The sequence below is a fragment of the Perissodus microlepis genome, chromosome 23 (genome assembly GCF_051167445.1).
Source record: "Perissodus microlepis isolate ML-2025 ecotype Zambia chromosome 23, ASM5116744v1, whole genome shotgun sequence".
In the NCBI taxonomy this organism is placed as follows: Eukaryota; Metazoa; Chordata; class Actinopteri; order Cichliformes; family Cichlidae; genus Perissodus; species Perissodus microlepis.
The window spans coordinates 25,696,891-25,711,801 of NC_140482.1; the positions used below are offsets into that span (position 1 = coordinate 25,696,891).

General features: G+C 38.2%; 1 protein-coding gene across 11 annotated transcripts in view; it reads left to right on the forward strand.

The window, feature by feature from the left end:
- Positions 1–14,911, forward strand: part of LOC146361607 (target of Nesh-SH3-like) — a 36,321-nt gene that overhangs the window by 8,409 nt on the left and 13,001 nt on the right. For 5 of the 11 annotated variants that reach the window (XM_084921316.1, XM_084921317.1, XM_084921318.1 and 2 more), the window contains exons 2-8: positions 1,180–1,359; positions 6,219–6,287; positions 6,367–6,499; positions 8,575–8,756; positions 8,968–9,023; positions 9,662–9,686; positions 10,052–10,132. In XM_084921316.1, coding sequence (XP_084777442.1) covers positions 1,180–1,359; positions 6,219–6,287; positions 6,367–6,499; positions 8,575–8,756; positions 8,968–9,023; positions 9,662–9,686; positions 10,052–10,132 — 726 coding nt within the window. Of the gene's footprint in view, positions 1–1,179; positions 1,360–6,218; positions 6,288–6,366; positions 6,500–8,574; positions 8,757–8,967; positions 9,024–9,661; positions 9,687–10,051; positions 10,133–10,535; positions 10,611–13,123; positions 13,328–14,510; positions 14,589–14,911 lie in introns of all 11 variants that reach the window. The other 6 variants (XM_084921310.1, XM_084921312.1, XM_084921313.1 and 3 more) reach the window with 3 other exon arrangements.

A 14,911-nucleotide genomic window follows, 5' to 3' on the forward strand; every position in this document is an offset into this window, starting at 1 on the left:
TCTTTGTGTTCATAAAGACTATTTAATTAATTTGTGCTTACAGTGAAATGTGGTTGAACTCTGAATTCTTACTTGATATCCAAAATGATTGACTGTAAAAGCTCAGAGCGACACTGGAGCTGGTGTAGAGTTTGAGTCCCTGTCTGTCCTCACTTTGGTCTTTGATTTTTCTGTAAAGCTAAAACAAATGGTTCCCCTCTAACTGTTTGTGCTAATTTCACAAAGTGTTCAACTGCAATTATCATCAGATTGATCTGATACTACCTGTTTGGGTTTGACAGAGCTCAGTGGCACACTGGCAGGAGAAAGAAAAAAAAAAGAAAAACTGAAATGGCAACATGACTATTGGAAAATGAAATGTTATTCCAGTTAACATAGTTGTGTTTTTTATTATGTATATAAAATGTTTTTTATACATTTCAATTTCTTGAAACTTAATTTATAGTGCATTTTTTAGATGCAAATTATGGGTGACTGCAGCAACCTGTTAGTGACCAAAGCAATTGAAAAGAGATTTTTGGTGGAGCAAAATGGTAAATGGCCTGCATTTGTATAGCACTTTACTTAGTCTCTAAGGACCCCAAAGCGCTTTACACTACATTCAGTCATTCACCCATATTCACACACTGGTGATGGGAAGCTACATTGTAGCCACAGCCACCCTGGGGCGCACTGACAGAGGCGAGGCTGCCGGACACTGGCGCCACCGGGCCCTCTGACCACCACCAGTAGGCAAACATGGGGTTAGTATCTTGCCCAAGGATATTTGGCACGCAGCTAGGAGGTAGCCTGGGATTGAACCACCAACCTTCTGATTAGTGGTTGACCTGCTCTGCCACCTGAGCTACAGCCACCCTTTTTATGACTGATTTCAACTTGATACAGCCAGCAACCACTCATTATCTGTCGTTTTTACCTATCAACCAGATGTTGCCAGTGGGTCTTCAACCCATATTTATGCCTTAGTAAATCAGAGCTTGGTCTTGAAACATTTAAATCTGGTCTTGGTACCAATTTTTTGAGTCAAAAACCAAAATGTCTTTGAAATGTATCACACAGTTCTGACTTTGTAAATTTTTATTACATGAACTTTGATTATGTTATGATTTTTTCTCACCTTGAGTATTTGTTGTTGAATTCCTGATATTCCCTAATAGTCTTGCTTCTTCTCTTCCTTAGTGCGTCGACAGAACATGAAGGTTCGAATCAACGCCACTGGTGACACCATTGTGATGAAGTTTGTGCGTCCAAGTCCAGATGTGAAGTTAGAGGGTTATATTCTGGGTTACGGCAGCAGCATGTTCTCCAAACAGTTCATCCAGCTGCCTGAAAACGGACAGCCCTACGAGACTGAGATGGGTAAGACCCACAAATATTTCTTCATCTACAGTATGTGTATATTTATAATGTTTTTCTTTTCCAATTTACTTTTCCATTTGTTTTAATCAGTATCAAGTTGTTGATGGAGATGATCTTTGCAGATAAAAGGCAGCAGATCTTTACGAATTTCCTTAAAAGTTTATTAGAAAAAAATAGTACACTTGGGCAAAATTAAACCTTCCACTCCCTTTTCTGAATATTTTCCCTTTATACAATTCTCAGAAGCTGACCGTATTAGTGTCTGTCTTTAAAACATTAAACAGGTTCATGAGGAGCTGATTAAATCTGTGCCAAACCACGACTTTGTGTTGTTTTGATTCTGGAACTTTTGTTTCTGCATCGGCGTGACCGCCAAACCTCCATGTCTAAAGCTTTACACTCGTGGGAAAGTGAGAGTTTCTGTAGGAATACTTTCGGGAAAAGAAGAATGTAACAAGCTTTGAGAAGCAGCAGAGTCTCACAGTGACACAAGCAGGTGGCTCTGATCCGTTTTCTGAAGCGCAGCCAAGAATTTTTATCCCATCACACCAAGAAAGCTCTAAAAGTTGCGATGGTATGATGCATATAATCGGCCACAGTGAGAGGGTTAACAGAAAACCGGCTGAAAGTCATCCTTCAACACCAGTTTTCATGCAGGATGAGTTTGTTTGCACTCCTGCAGACTTGGGACTAAATGACTGCAGCAGCGTTTGGAATTTAGACCAGAATTATGAGGACTTTTCCCCTCAAGCAGGAAAGCCCATTTATCATCTAATGACAAATATTGGCTCTGCATTATGCTCACAAAAGTGCACCAGATTTGGCTGAAGTTTTTTATGGTCTTGGATACATTTGCTTTAGTGAGAGATGTGGAAGTGAAAAAAAACATAAATCCTGGGTCAAAACTGCTTATCATGTTGGCATTATGAAACATATGACTAAATTTGGCTGAGGTTTTGTGGTGATCCTTTGTGTGAAAACCCAAAATTTGCTCAGTATTGCCGTGTATGTTGGCAGAATTAGAAGTCAAGAGGCTACAACATTTCGGTTGATGGACAGGTGCCAAAACGCTCAACTTTTCTTGCCTTTTGGATGTTTTTATCCAGTTTCTCTTAGCCTTGAGAGCTTAATTTCTTGGTGATGAGAGTGTAGCAAATTTAGCTTTGTACTTTCTTTGAAATCAACTAAATTGGGCTGTTCATGAATGACATTACTGATTTTGGATGCAGTTGCAGTTCTTATCAGCTTTGAGCTTCTTTTCATCCTGCTGGAAGTAGTTTCGTACTATGTTTAAAATTACACAGACTTTGGCTGAAGTTTAGTGGTGCTATTTTAAATACTTTATTCACTGCGTCCCTACTTTTCTGATTCATGTACAGTAATAGTGACTTTGCTCCAGTCTCTCTGTGTGGGTCACTAAGATACTAATTCAATGATGAAGAGGCGGCTGAAGGTTGGTAGACAGGCCCTCATTTACTCGTGTGATGATAAATTTTTGTCTTTTTGTTTTCTTCAAATCTTATGGTAGAAATAGCCAAATTGTGCCAGAAGTCTGGCACTGGTTTTCTGGATAGATTTCTGGTAAAAATAAATGTGGTAGTTTTTCCTCAGATGATTGATGGAACTTCCTTAAAAGTTGGCATCAGTTTTGGTGGAGACTTCAACAAAAAGAGCCCAAACTTTTAAAGACAATTTTCTCATCAACTGCTTGATTGGCTTTGATGAAAACATCCAAACTCTGGCATAATACTTTTGCTCGTGTTATAAATTGGTACAACATTAGTAGTTTGCTGAGAAACATCAGCTTTACTCCAGTCTCTCTGTGTATCGCATTAAAGATACTTAAGTCAGATTTGGAAGTGAAGTTCCAACTTTTGATTAAGTTTGGGTCTGTTTTTTTAGTCTTTTGGATGCTTTATGTTTTCTGACTCTCTTTGAGCAACTGTGACCACATCATTTCCTCTGGGACTAATAAGCTAATCTGATTCTGATGATTCTGATTAAAAATTGCCAGAATTTGCATGGTCGAGCTTTGATTTTCTTGGTATATTTCTGATGACATAAAATATATTTTGCCATTGATGATTAATTAATATAACTTAAAATTTGGCTTAGGTTCAGTGAACAGAAAAGCTTTTCTCATCAATTGTGAGCTTCATTTCTTTACTTAGTGGCTTCCCATATGGAAAAGAAATAGAAAAAAATTATAAAAGACTTGCATCAGATGTGGCCTACTTCATATAGTGAATCATATAAGGCTTATATGATTTACTCATGAAAGTGGCCACTGTCATATATTATTTTAGTAAGTATCCAAAACATACAAGTTTCATTTATATAATTTTTCTAAGGATCTTATATCTGTTTTCACTCTTGTATGCTTTTCATACAAGTTTCACACAAGACAGATACAAACTTTATAAGATTTATTTATATCTTTTCCATATGGGTTTGTACCTTGTTCAAACTGTGCAATATCTGGCTGAGGTTTGGTGGACAGCTCACCACACATCCAAACATCTTCAGATTATTTGATTTGAATAATTCAGATCTGAGTGTTTCTTCCTTTCTTGGCATTATGAAACATGCTGAGTTCATGTGCTGCTGGGAAAATCAGGTATCCCATTCTTCCATGTCATGTTTACTTTCCTCACTGTGGGAAAATTAAATCCAGAAGACAGATGATAAACACATATAAACAGTTAGATACAGGAGGATCTTGGAGCTCCTCTGGGAGAATTTTAATTTAATCTCCTTCTTCATTTTCACCACTCATCTCTCATCACTGCCACTTCTGCCTCAAGGTCATGTCATGTCAGTTTGACGATCTGGGCGGGACTGTGGTATCAGAACTGCTCTTAAACATTTCCTGCGGTGTTTACCTTCCTGTTTAAAAACCCTCAATGGAGGATCATCCATCAGCAGTTCCAGGAGGACTGCAACCGCAATGTTGACTCTTTAAATCCGACGCTGCCGGTGGTTTCGGGGTTTTGGTTTTTTTAGCCACATGAGACACAAACATGGCTTCATGACGACTCAGGGATACTTCACCATTTCCTCTGCAGGCAAACTGTTGCTGTTTCAATTTAAACTTTACTGCATGAGAGTGGAGAAACAGTAGCACTGTATGGTGTTAAAAACATCTGAATTTTGGCTCAAGTTTGGAGGATGGTTTGGTAAATACAGACAAATCCTTAATCTGTTTAGGGCATGTGATTGATGGGGTCATTTGGGGGGTGGGACATGTTTACACCTGTAGAGATGAATACAGTCTCCTCTCAAACCAACAAAGACACTGGTTTGTTTTTAGAAAAAAAAATCAGCTTGAGGACATTTTCTAACTGGAAAGTTAAACATCACTCAGTCCAGAGAACTGTCAGAAAACGCTATAATTTTAAATGAAGTCTGGTGTAGGAGGAGATTGTGATAAAGAAGCATTTCATCAGCTGACAGCGGCTTTGTTAGATGCTACAGAACATCGTGATACAGGAAAAAATTACCATATTGATCGCACAGATGGCTGAAATATTAATCAAATATGAGGAGCTGAGTTATTGATCACAAAAATCAGGCGATATTTGCAGAGTAAATGTGTTCAGTTTGACAGTGAGGAGTTCCTCCCCCATAACTGGTCATAAATAAAAAAGCTGAATGGTGTCCAGGCTAAAGGCAGGAAGAAACAGCAGCTGCTTTAACAGTCATTCATCATTTAAAAAGGTCTCCAGAGAGGTTTAATAAGTGAGGGTGGAACCTTTACTTTCACACTGATGACTGAGTGAAACTCAGAGAGCTCAGTCATCAGGAGGAGTTCAAAGGTCACTAAGAAAGGAACAATGATTTTCAGTGTAGGCTTACAAATGATTTTGACCTGTAATTTTTATTCTTTAAAACCACTTCATAGCTGTTTTACAAAACTTTGTTGTTATTTTATAAGACTTTCTGGTGCGTTCACCTAGTTGTTTTGCAGTTTTGTAGCTATTTTTACATCATAACTTTTGTAATACTTTACTTTTTTTTTTTTTTACACCTCTTTAAAACTCTTTGTAGCTTTTGTGATTTTATATTTTGTAGTGTTTTATGATACATATAGTGCCGTAGTTATGTGTGCTGAATATAATATCAGTGAGTTCTCAGTGATTCCCAGACATTTACAAAAGTTTCTCTATTTTTACGGGGATCTAGGCCAATGTTCCTGTATGTAAGCCACGCTTTGCACTGTTAAATTGACTAAAGAAAGTCAGACTAAGAGATGAGTTTGTGCTGGAAAAGGAAACCGTGCATGTGGGTGAGAACAGAAAAAATGACAGATAAATGCAAAAAAGTTGAGGCTGAACTCTGGAGTTAAAGACGCAAAGAACAAAAGCAGAAAACATTTGACTTGGATGGAAATCAGATTATTATGAAAGAAGATGTGAGTGTTTTCACATGTGGATGTTTAAACTGCCATCCTTGTATTTCAGCGAAGAAACTCTCTCCTTATCTATAATCATTCACATCTGTGTGTCTACTTTCTGTCCATGTGTGGGAGGAAGGTGGGGGAGGGAGGGGGCAACAATACCCGCCATGACATAATCACCATAACAGAGTGCAGAATTCCTCACATGTTTCAGCCTCTATGAACTCCCACATGAGATGTTCATGTTTCTGTAGGGAAGGTTGCAACATACTTGCCATGGTAGTTGCAGCAGTACAGGTTGTAACTGTACCACTATTTGAAAAAAAAAAAAAATGGTACGGTCTGCAACTGTGTGTTGTGGTTTTATCCAACTTTGTTGTTGTTGGCTTTTATTCCTCTTTGTCTGCATCATTCTGTTGGGTGTACATCACAAAGCCTGACCTCATTTGACATTTTTTTTCAGATGCAGAACCAAAGTACCTGGTGGCCGTCCAACCAATCCCAGCTAACGATGTGAAGAAACACTGCACAGGTATGCTGGCAGCTACATGTGGGCTTCAAACTAAACAGGCCAACACATAGTCTCACTCTGTACTCACTTGTCCCAATAGGTAAAGTGAACCTGGAGAAGCCGCTTCACCTGGTGATTGGTTCTATTAGCCCAACCGCTGTGCTACTGTCCTGGGGAAACTATCTGAAGACACCCTATGAAGGGAACATCATGAACGAATGTCTGGAAGACGGGTGATTAACTTCACTTGTTGTCCCAATGCTGATTCCATGTTTTGTCTAAGCTGTACACTGAGCTCTGTCTCTAGAGATTTGAGCTTTCAGGGATATTTTAAGGAACAGTTCATAGTCTGGTAAAATATTGCCAATTAATTTTTGGAGTTTACCTTTATGATGAGTAACTTCACATATGTCACAGATTCATCATAAAACCAGTTTTGGTTTAGTGAACATGAAAGCTTTTTACCTCCTCTCATGTATTTTATGTTTTATGGACAACCAGAAAGCCCTTTTCCAAAGCTTGACATTACTCAGAGACAAATCACCTTCAACCAATCAAGATGATGAATTACAACCCTGAAATCTCTACTGCTGTTGAGCTTGAACTGTCCCAGTGTGTTGAGTGATATTACACCGACTGAGACTCACCAATGCACTTTTCCATCACCCCTTGATCTCTGCTGCCTCTAATAATACATATTTTTCCTTCCCTGTCAAACAAGTTGGAGGAGCCATTGGAAAGCCTGACCTAGGCGTCCTCTGCCACTCTGGGCGTCTTATTAAAACCTAATGTCAGCTCCATCTGTGGAGGGTTTGGCTGCTGCCTCAGATTTTTGGATCCCTGCTCTGAAAAACAGAACTTGAAGGAGTGAAAGTGGAGATTGGCTTTGTGGCCGCCAGAATTAACAACACCTAATGGACGAAGTTGTTTCCACACTGAGGTCACGGTGGATACAGGCAGCCAGAGAGAAACCGCACGGCATGAAGACGCTGGTACTGGATTGTGTATGTCATCCATATGTCGTACCACTGGGACACTTCGATGCTTTCTGAAACCTTCAGTCTTGTGATCAGGGAAACTTTGACAGGATGCAGTCGAACACATCCTGCACAGTCTACGAAGCAGACCTGCAACCACAGTCATCAGTGATTTTGTTTTGTTTAATTCTGCATAACCCAGTTTTTCTACCTATGAATCTCAGACATTATGGCTCCTTATATAGTTTCGAATCCCTCTAATATCAACTAGACACAATGCTAGTGTATTTAAAGTGGGTCAAAGTCTATTAAATGTAAAAGCTGCACTTTGAAAGCACATTCTTTTTGTTCTGCAGCTCTAAATGGGCTCTTTAAGCATCTGTCTGATTTTAGTTTTGAAAGTATAGTTTTGATGTATAAAAACAGTTGGTCAGATATTAGTACAATTTCAAACTGCTTAAGTAAGATAGTGGCCATAATTTTGGATTACATAGGAACTTTATATCAGTGTCACACAAGTTCCTGTTAATACCTGCCTCTTTAACAAAGAGCAGCCAAAGCAAAGACTTACAGGGGAGTTTGTTCCATTATTTGGGACACCATCTGGCAGTCTGTCCTCAGTCTGTAACTGTAAGCATTTTGTTATTTTAATAGCTAATTTTAAAAAAAGTAAAATAAATAAAAAACTCATTTTGTGATTCCCTAAACTGTGGTAAGTGCTGGTTAGCCAAAGATTTATTTATGTACAGCACACTTTCAATGGATACAAATACAGACCAGTTGTAATTTGTAGACAAACATATACCTTTTTTTACACAGCTGTATCTGTAGGTAATTTTTATTCCTATCCTTGATAAAAATCTTTACCAAAATGGTATTATGGCATTAATTGTTTCAAAGACTTGGCTTGCTATTTGTGTTTATCACAATATATACCTAAAATATGAGGAGCTTGAGTCACTCCTTCAGAAATGTGTGATACTGTCAGTCTAATTAACCCATTTCTTTGTATTTTTTGGAATTAGTATTAGACAGCTGGTTGCTAACATGTTTAGATCAGCTACTTTACCTGTTTCCTCTGGGTAAATTACAAAGATAACCTTTGTGTTTTATAAAAGTCAATGAATGTAAGCATGGCCAAATCGATTTATTGCTGAAACACAACCAAGCTATTGAGAATTTAAAAAAAAAAAAAAAGAATATTATATATAAGCATATGAAGTTAAAATACAAAGGACCAAAAATAGAACCCTGAGGAGCTCCAAGGGCAGTTTTCAGACAATCTAACCACCTTGCTGTTGGTAAAGGCATTTTTCCTTTTTCTCCATCAGATTCTACACTATCCGCTACAGAGAGAGAAACAGGAATTGGATCTACCAGACATGCCCAACAAGCGACACAGTCATTGATAACCTGAAACCCAACACGCCTTATGAGTTTGGCGTCCGCTCCAACAAGGATGACCGCAGTGGCACATGGAGCAAACCGGTCATCCACAACACCAGCATGGGCAGTAAGGAGTTACTTAAGTACTTGTCACCACTGGAATCATAAAGGCTAAAGCTAAAGAAAACATCAAGCCTTGATTTTGATGTTAAGAAAAAGTTTACAATCTCTTCCAAGAAAAGTTTTTATTATCATTTTTTTTACAAAGCAATGGCTAATCGATTTTTAATAATAACAATGATTAATTTTACAGCTTTTTCTCTGCACTTTTTTCACAGATAAAAATAGACAGAAGTCATACAAGCCGCGTAACAGTCCTCCAGTCAAGCTGGGGGTAAGTAACCTGCTGTACTGTAGCAAACTAAATGCTACTACATCTGCGATGTAAATGTGATGACCTTTTAAATTTTTAAATCATGGATACATGTAGAATAGACTGCTTCAAACTTTATATTTACTTAAATACCTCAAAATGTAATTGAAAAATATTTAATGAAGTAAATAATAACATGAACAAACTATGCTGCGCTTACTTTATGTGACATTAATAACATTTTTTACTGTTTGCTTTTGTATAATTATGGCTATTTATTATGGATAAAATCTAAAACATCAAAAAATGTGCCATATTTTTAATTTGTGTATTTGTTTTTGGTCAGTAAGCTTACTTCATATTTAATGTAAAGTATTATGGCAATGAATATGCAAAAAAGGTTTTCTTAAATTAATAAAACTTGAAGAAAGAAAATAGGAAGATATACAAAAATATTGTAAATAAAATTAAAGGTGAAGATAATAAGTCTTCATTAAAGGAAAATTACCTCTGGGTTTCCACAGAATTTAAAGGTTGAGGTCTAATTTTTCAAAGCAGTGCATCATGAGCTTAGGAGTCCTTGTGTTTATGTATATTTGATTTAAACATGTCTAAAGTTGACATTCTTTGTTCTTTCTTTTTTTTTCTTTTACAAACAGACGCCCCTCTTTGCTCCTCGTTATGGTAAGATTTATGATTTTGTCTTTAATTAACATATAGTCTGTTCAGTCATTATTTCTTCCTGGCATGATTTGTGGAATCTGTTTGACTTCAGTTTAGGTGTGTACAGTCAGTAATGTGTTCTCATAGGCCACCACAACAAAACAGGTTCAGGCTGGTTCGAAACTCACACTTTGCAGTAGGAAAAACACAACAACTTCCAATTATCCTGAAGTTCAAGCCAAAAGCTTTATGCACCAAATATAATAGCTGCCGATCTTTCTGAAAACATCAGACTTGTATTCTGCACTTAGACATCTGTCTGCTGAACTGCTCATGCTGAACCATTTCATTGTTTTTCTTTAACATCTTTGTTGACTTGTTTGCAGCCCTGCACAACGGAACGGGCCCTCGAACGCCTACTTTGTTCAAAAACCCAGGGTTCCCTGGAGCTCCACGCACGTCCTTTGGTGATTACCGCTCTTTCTTTCTTTTCTCCCTGTCTGCATACTTTTACTTTTCTTCCTCTCTGGGCAACAGAGAAGTTGCTCACACAGCACAGCACAAAAGCTTCCTTAAAGGGTTGTACTGATGGAAAACAGGCACCAAAATGCAGTTTCAATCCTCACATTGCAGATGTGAGAAAGTGAGAAAGCAAACAATAGTAATACCAACATTCTTTTAATGTTTCAAAGTAAGAAATTCACAGCACTAAAGGATGTTGAAGATTTGTTTATAAAAAGCCTCATCAGTCTAACCCAATGGCTGCTTTTCCCAAACTAGGTTTCACAAAGAATTGATTGTCTCCCCAACCCTGTCCTCTTTAATTTTGACATTTTTCCTCTTATAAACCCACCGTGTTATTTCCAACAGCACCTCCCGAGAGCCAGCAGGAAACTATCCCTGTGCCTGGCTCTTCTGAGCCCAAATTTCCTCACGTGTCCCCGGGTAACGAAACAGACGCTCTTTTATTCTTTAATCATCAGCTTCACTCATTTGCAGTCCATCTTTACCTGCTTCGCCTGAGCCTGTGATGCACCTGGGAGGGGTGGGGGTGGGGTGTGCAGCTATTGAGATTGGCTGCATGTTAGCATGTCTTAAGCCCAGTTAGAAAGTCAAAACAAGGCGAGGAAATGATGTCCCTGGAGATCAGTAAGTTCCCCTTGGCCTGCCCATTCCAAAAGTAGCTGCAGCTCATTTTTTCAAACCACACTGCTGAAATGTATATGACAGCCATCATGCTTCAGCATTCATCATCAATTTTCTTTTCTCCTTTCATCTGCTTTCTTTGATCAATGATATTTTTCTTTCTTAGACTTTTCAATTAATACCTGATATTTTTACCTCTGAGAGGTACAAGGGCTTAACACTACAGTATTATCATTAAATCTGTAGATTATATTCAAACCATCAGCTATTTAAAGTAAACCAGTTTTAGTCAGAACTCCTCCATTCCTCTGTCATCCATCTTGTCTGTCTGTCCAGCTGTCCCCATCCTACTTGTTGCAAGTCACCGCTCTCTTCAGTCAGTCTGCATGACAGGAGTGCATGTCAGCCAGTTCAGACGCAGACGTGGTTGGAATTTCCCATCCAGGAAAGCCAACACAAGTCGTTCTGCAAAATCCTCCCAAAGTACAATGTCTTCAAACTTTTCTGTATTTCTCTGAGGTACGAGATTATAGGGAACAAAATCAAATTCTTTAGGCATCTGTTTGAAAATAAACGAATCTTGTGGAATCTAGGGCTGGGTATCTGGTATGAAACCAGAGTTTTCTAATTGGTTTTAACAGAAATATTAGATCTTGATCTACAACAGGAAAATGCTGGCTAAATACAATGGTGTGAAAAAGTGTTTGCCCCTTTCCTGATCTTCTGTTTTTTTTTTTTGTATGTTTGTCACACGTCAATGTTTCAGATCATCCCAAAAGAACTCAATATTAGACACAGATAACACAAGTAAACACAAAAAACTGTTTCTGAATGAAGGTGTTTATTATTAAGGGGGAAAAAAACAAAACAAAAAAAAACCTGCATGTGGAAAAGTGTGAAAAGTGATTTCCTGCTAAACCTAATAACTGGAACAAGCAGCAGCAAGTGGAGTCAAGCATTTGCGATAACTGGCAATCAGTCTTTTACAGCACTGTGGAGGAATTTTGGCCTACCCCTCTTTGCAGAATTCTTGTAATTCAGCCACATTAGAGGGTTTTCGAGCAAGACCTGCCTCTGTAAGGTCATGCCACAGCATCTCAGTCAGATTGAGGTCAGGACTTTGACTAGGCCACTCCAAAATCTCCATTTTGTTTTTATTAAGTGGTGGACTTGCTGGTGTGTTTTGAATGATTGTCCTGTTGCAGAAACCAAGTATGTTATAGCATTCTCCTTCAGGATGTTTTGGTAGAGAGCAGAATTCATGGTTCCTTTTACCATAGCAAGTCTTCCAGTTCCTGAAGCAGCAAAACATCCCTAGACCATCACACTACCACCACCATTTTTTAATGATGGTATAAAGTTCCTTTTCTGAAATACTGTGTTACTTTTACATCATATTTAATGGCACACACCTTCCAAAAAGCTCAGCTTTTATTTTGTCACTCCACAGAGTATTTTCCCAAAAGTTTTGGGGATCAGAAATATGTTTTCTAGCAACACTTAGACAATCCTTCGTGCTCTTTAGCTCTGCAGTGGTCTTGGAACTCTGTCATGCAGGCCATTTTGCCCAGTCTCTTTCTCATGGTGAAGTCATGAACACTAACCTTAGCTGAGGCAAGTGAGGCCTGCAGTTGTTTAGATGTTGTTATGGTGTCTTTTGTGACCTCTTGAATGAGTCGTCGGTGTGCTTTTGGGGTAATTTTGTTTGGCCGGCAACTCCTGCGAAGGTTCACAGCTGTTTCATGTTTTTGCCATTTGTGGATAATAGCTCTCACTGTGGTTTGCTGGAGTCCCACAGCTTTAGAAATGGCTTTATAATGTTTTCCAAACTGAGAGATCTCAATTAATTTGTTTCTCATTTGTTCCTGGATTTCCTTGGATTGCATCATAATGTATGGCATTGAGGATGTTTTGGTCTATTCCACTCTGTCAGTCAGGTGCTATTTAAGTGATTTCTTAAACCTGTGTTTAAAAACTGCATTGTGTGTTTTGCCTAATATTGACAGTTTTTGATGATCTCATACATTTAAGTGTGACAAACATAAAAAAGAACAGAAATCAGGAAGAGGGCAAACACTTTTTCACAGTATCAAATGAAGTATCTACACCATGTCCTATCCTGACAGAAAAGCTAAACAAATTTCCAGTTTTGAAAGACATGTATCTGATGACTTGAATTTCTCCAGAGATGCTGGATGAAATTAGTCAAAATGCATGTCTATTTTATTTTATATCATAGTGTACACATCAAGCAAAAACAAACACTGACCAGTTTCCTATGACCTCAGTACCTCTCTTCTCTTTCATCCCAGAAAAAGGAAACACAATTAGAAACAACACCACCCAACCAGCGGATATTCCCACTCCTGCCCTCCCCAAACTTCTGTCCACCAAAGCCCCCCATGCCAACATCACAGCCATCCTTCTTACTAAGTTAGCCTCCAGAGGTGACTCCATTCATGTGCAAACCACTAAGGCACCCACTAGTGCGCCTGAGAAGCCTCGTAACCCCACTGGTAATTCCTCCTTACAATCTTTTTTTTGTCTTTCTTTCTTTTTTTTTGTCTGTGACATAATCATTACGTTTTAGAAAACATACAGTTTTATCATAGTGAGCTTTGGTTGAAAAATATCTGTCTTGTCTATCCACGTCTCTTAATACTTAAAAATGTTCTAGACTCAGTGTATGGTGTCCATGAATATAAAAGCATCATCTGCAAATAGTTTCACTGCATTTGCCATATTCTGTCCCAAAAATGCCAAATGTTCTTTTCAAAAGTTGTCTTCTTCTAAAAAATCCTCTTTCTGCTTCTGTGAGATGTAGTATCTCTCAATATCTAAGCTTTTTGGGGGTCTAAGTAATGCAATGTTGTTCTTTAAAAATGAGTATGAGCATAGTTAACAATGTTCTGCGTTTAATTTTTTTTTTCACCAAATGAATCAGTGTGTTTTCTTTTCTTTTTAAACTGTGTGTGGGCCCACAAAAATAAGAGTTTCATCCAACAGTTGAACTTTACAAAGAAATGTAGCACACTCAGCTGCTGTCAACCAAGTACTTTTTTAAAAATGTATAGATCTTAAAATGTTTTCATCACACATTACCTAACCTGTTGAAAATAATCATAGCAGTTCTACAAAATTGGTTGGTTTTAAATGTATTTTTTTTAGACAGCTGAGACATAACTGACTGAATACTTACTTTTATTTAGATTTAATTTCTGCCTCCATAAACTGCTCATTTGAGGTCAAAGGGCCCTGGCGACTGTTACTATATCACCCTGTTACCAAGGCAAGTGCCAGATGTACTTTGCACTATGTGAAAAGATCTGGCATATATGTGCAGCCTGGTACCAGGAGTTGGTGGACTATTGGCTAAAGACAGCACATCCTACACTGATCACATACATTTTTTTAGGTTCTACACCACCTTTGTAAGATTTTGAGGAAAGAGCTCATGATAAGTCTTCATAGTCAAATCCTACTTCTTAAATGCACTTTGAATCCAAATGTAACCGAGGCTTTAAAAGTATTGCCTTTTATGTCTTACCTTCTCAACAGTCAGTTCTGCTTGGCAAACTTTAAGAAGAATATTTACATATATTTACATTTTCAGGTTTTAATTTGACAGGATGCAGACCATCTCTCAAACTGAAAAAGGCCTTCATTTTTTTAGTGTTCAACCTTCTTTTTTTCATACAGCTGTTGGCAAATCACAGGACGGCTCATCACTGCTGAGATCAGCACTGGCCAATGAGCGGGCCAAAACTAACACATGGGGTAATAACAACCTCACAAACAGCTTCCTTCATCTTGCAATCAAAAGCAACCTTGCTCTGTCTGTCTGCTGTTAATTTGCAATCATCTCTTTCCCTTGAGCTTCCAGGCAGCTTCCAGTGAAATTAGCACTAAAGGTTTTTTTCCACAGGAATGGCTGCTCAATCCAGGAGTATCACCTTCACGCACATTTCATCTGGTGTTTGCATGCAGCACACAATCTTCCAGTTATCAAAATTCATCAGCATCTTCGATGACTGGTTTTTCAAGATTGTGAGCGCTTAAAGAATCATTTTGGTCCCATCATGCTCATTTGTTTATTTATT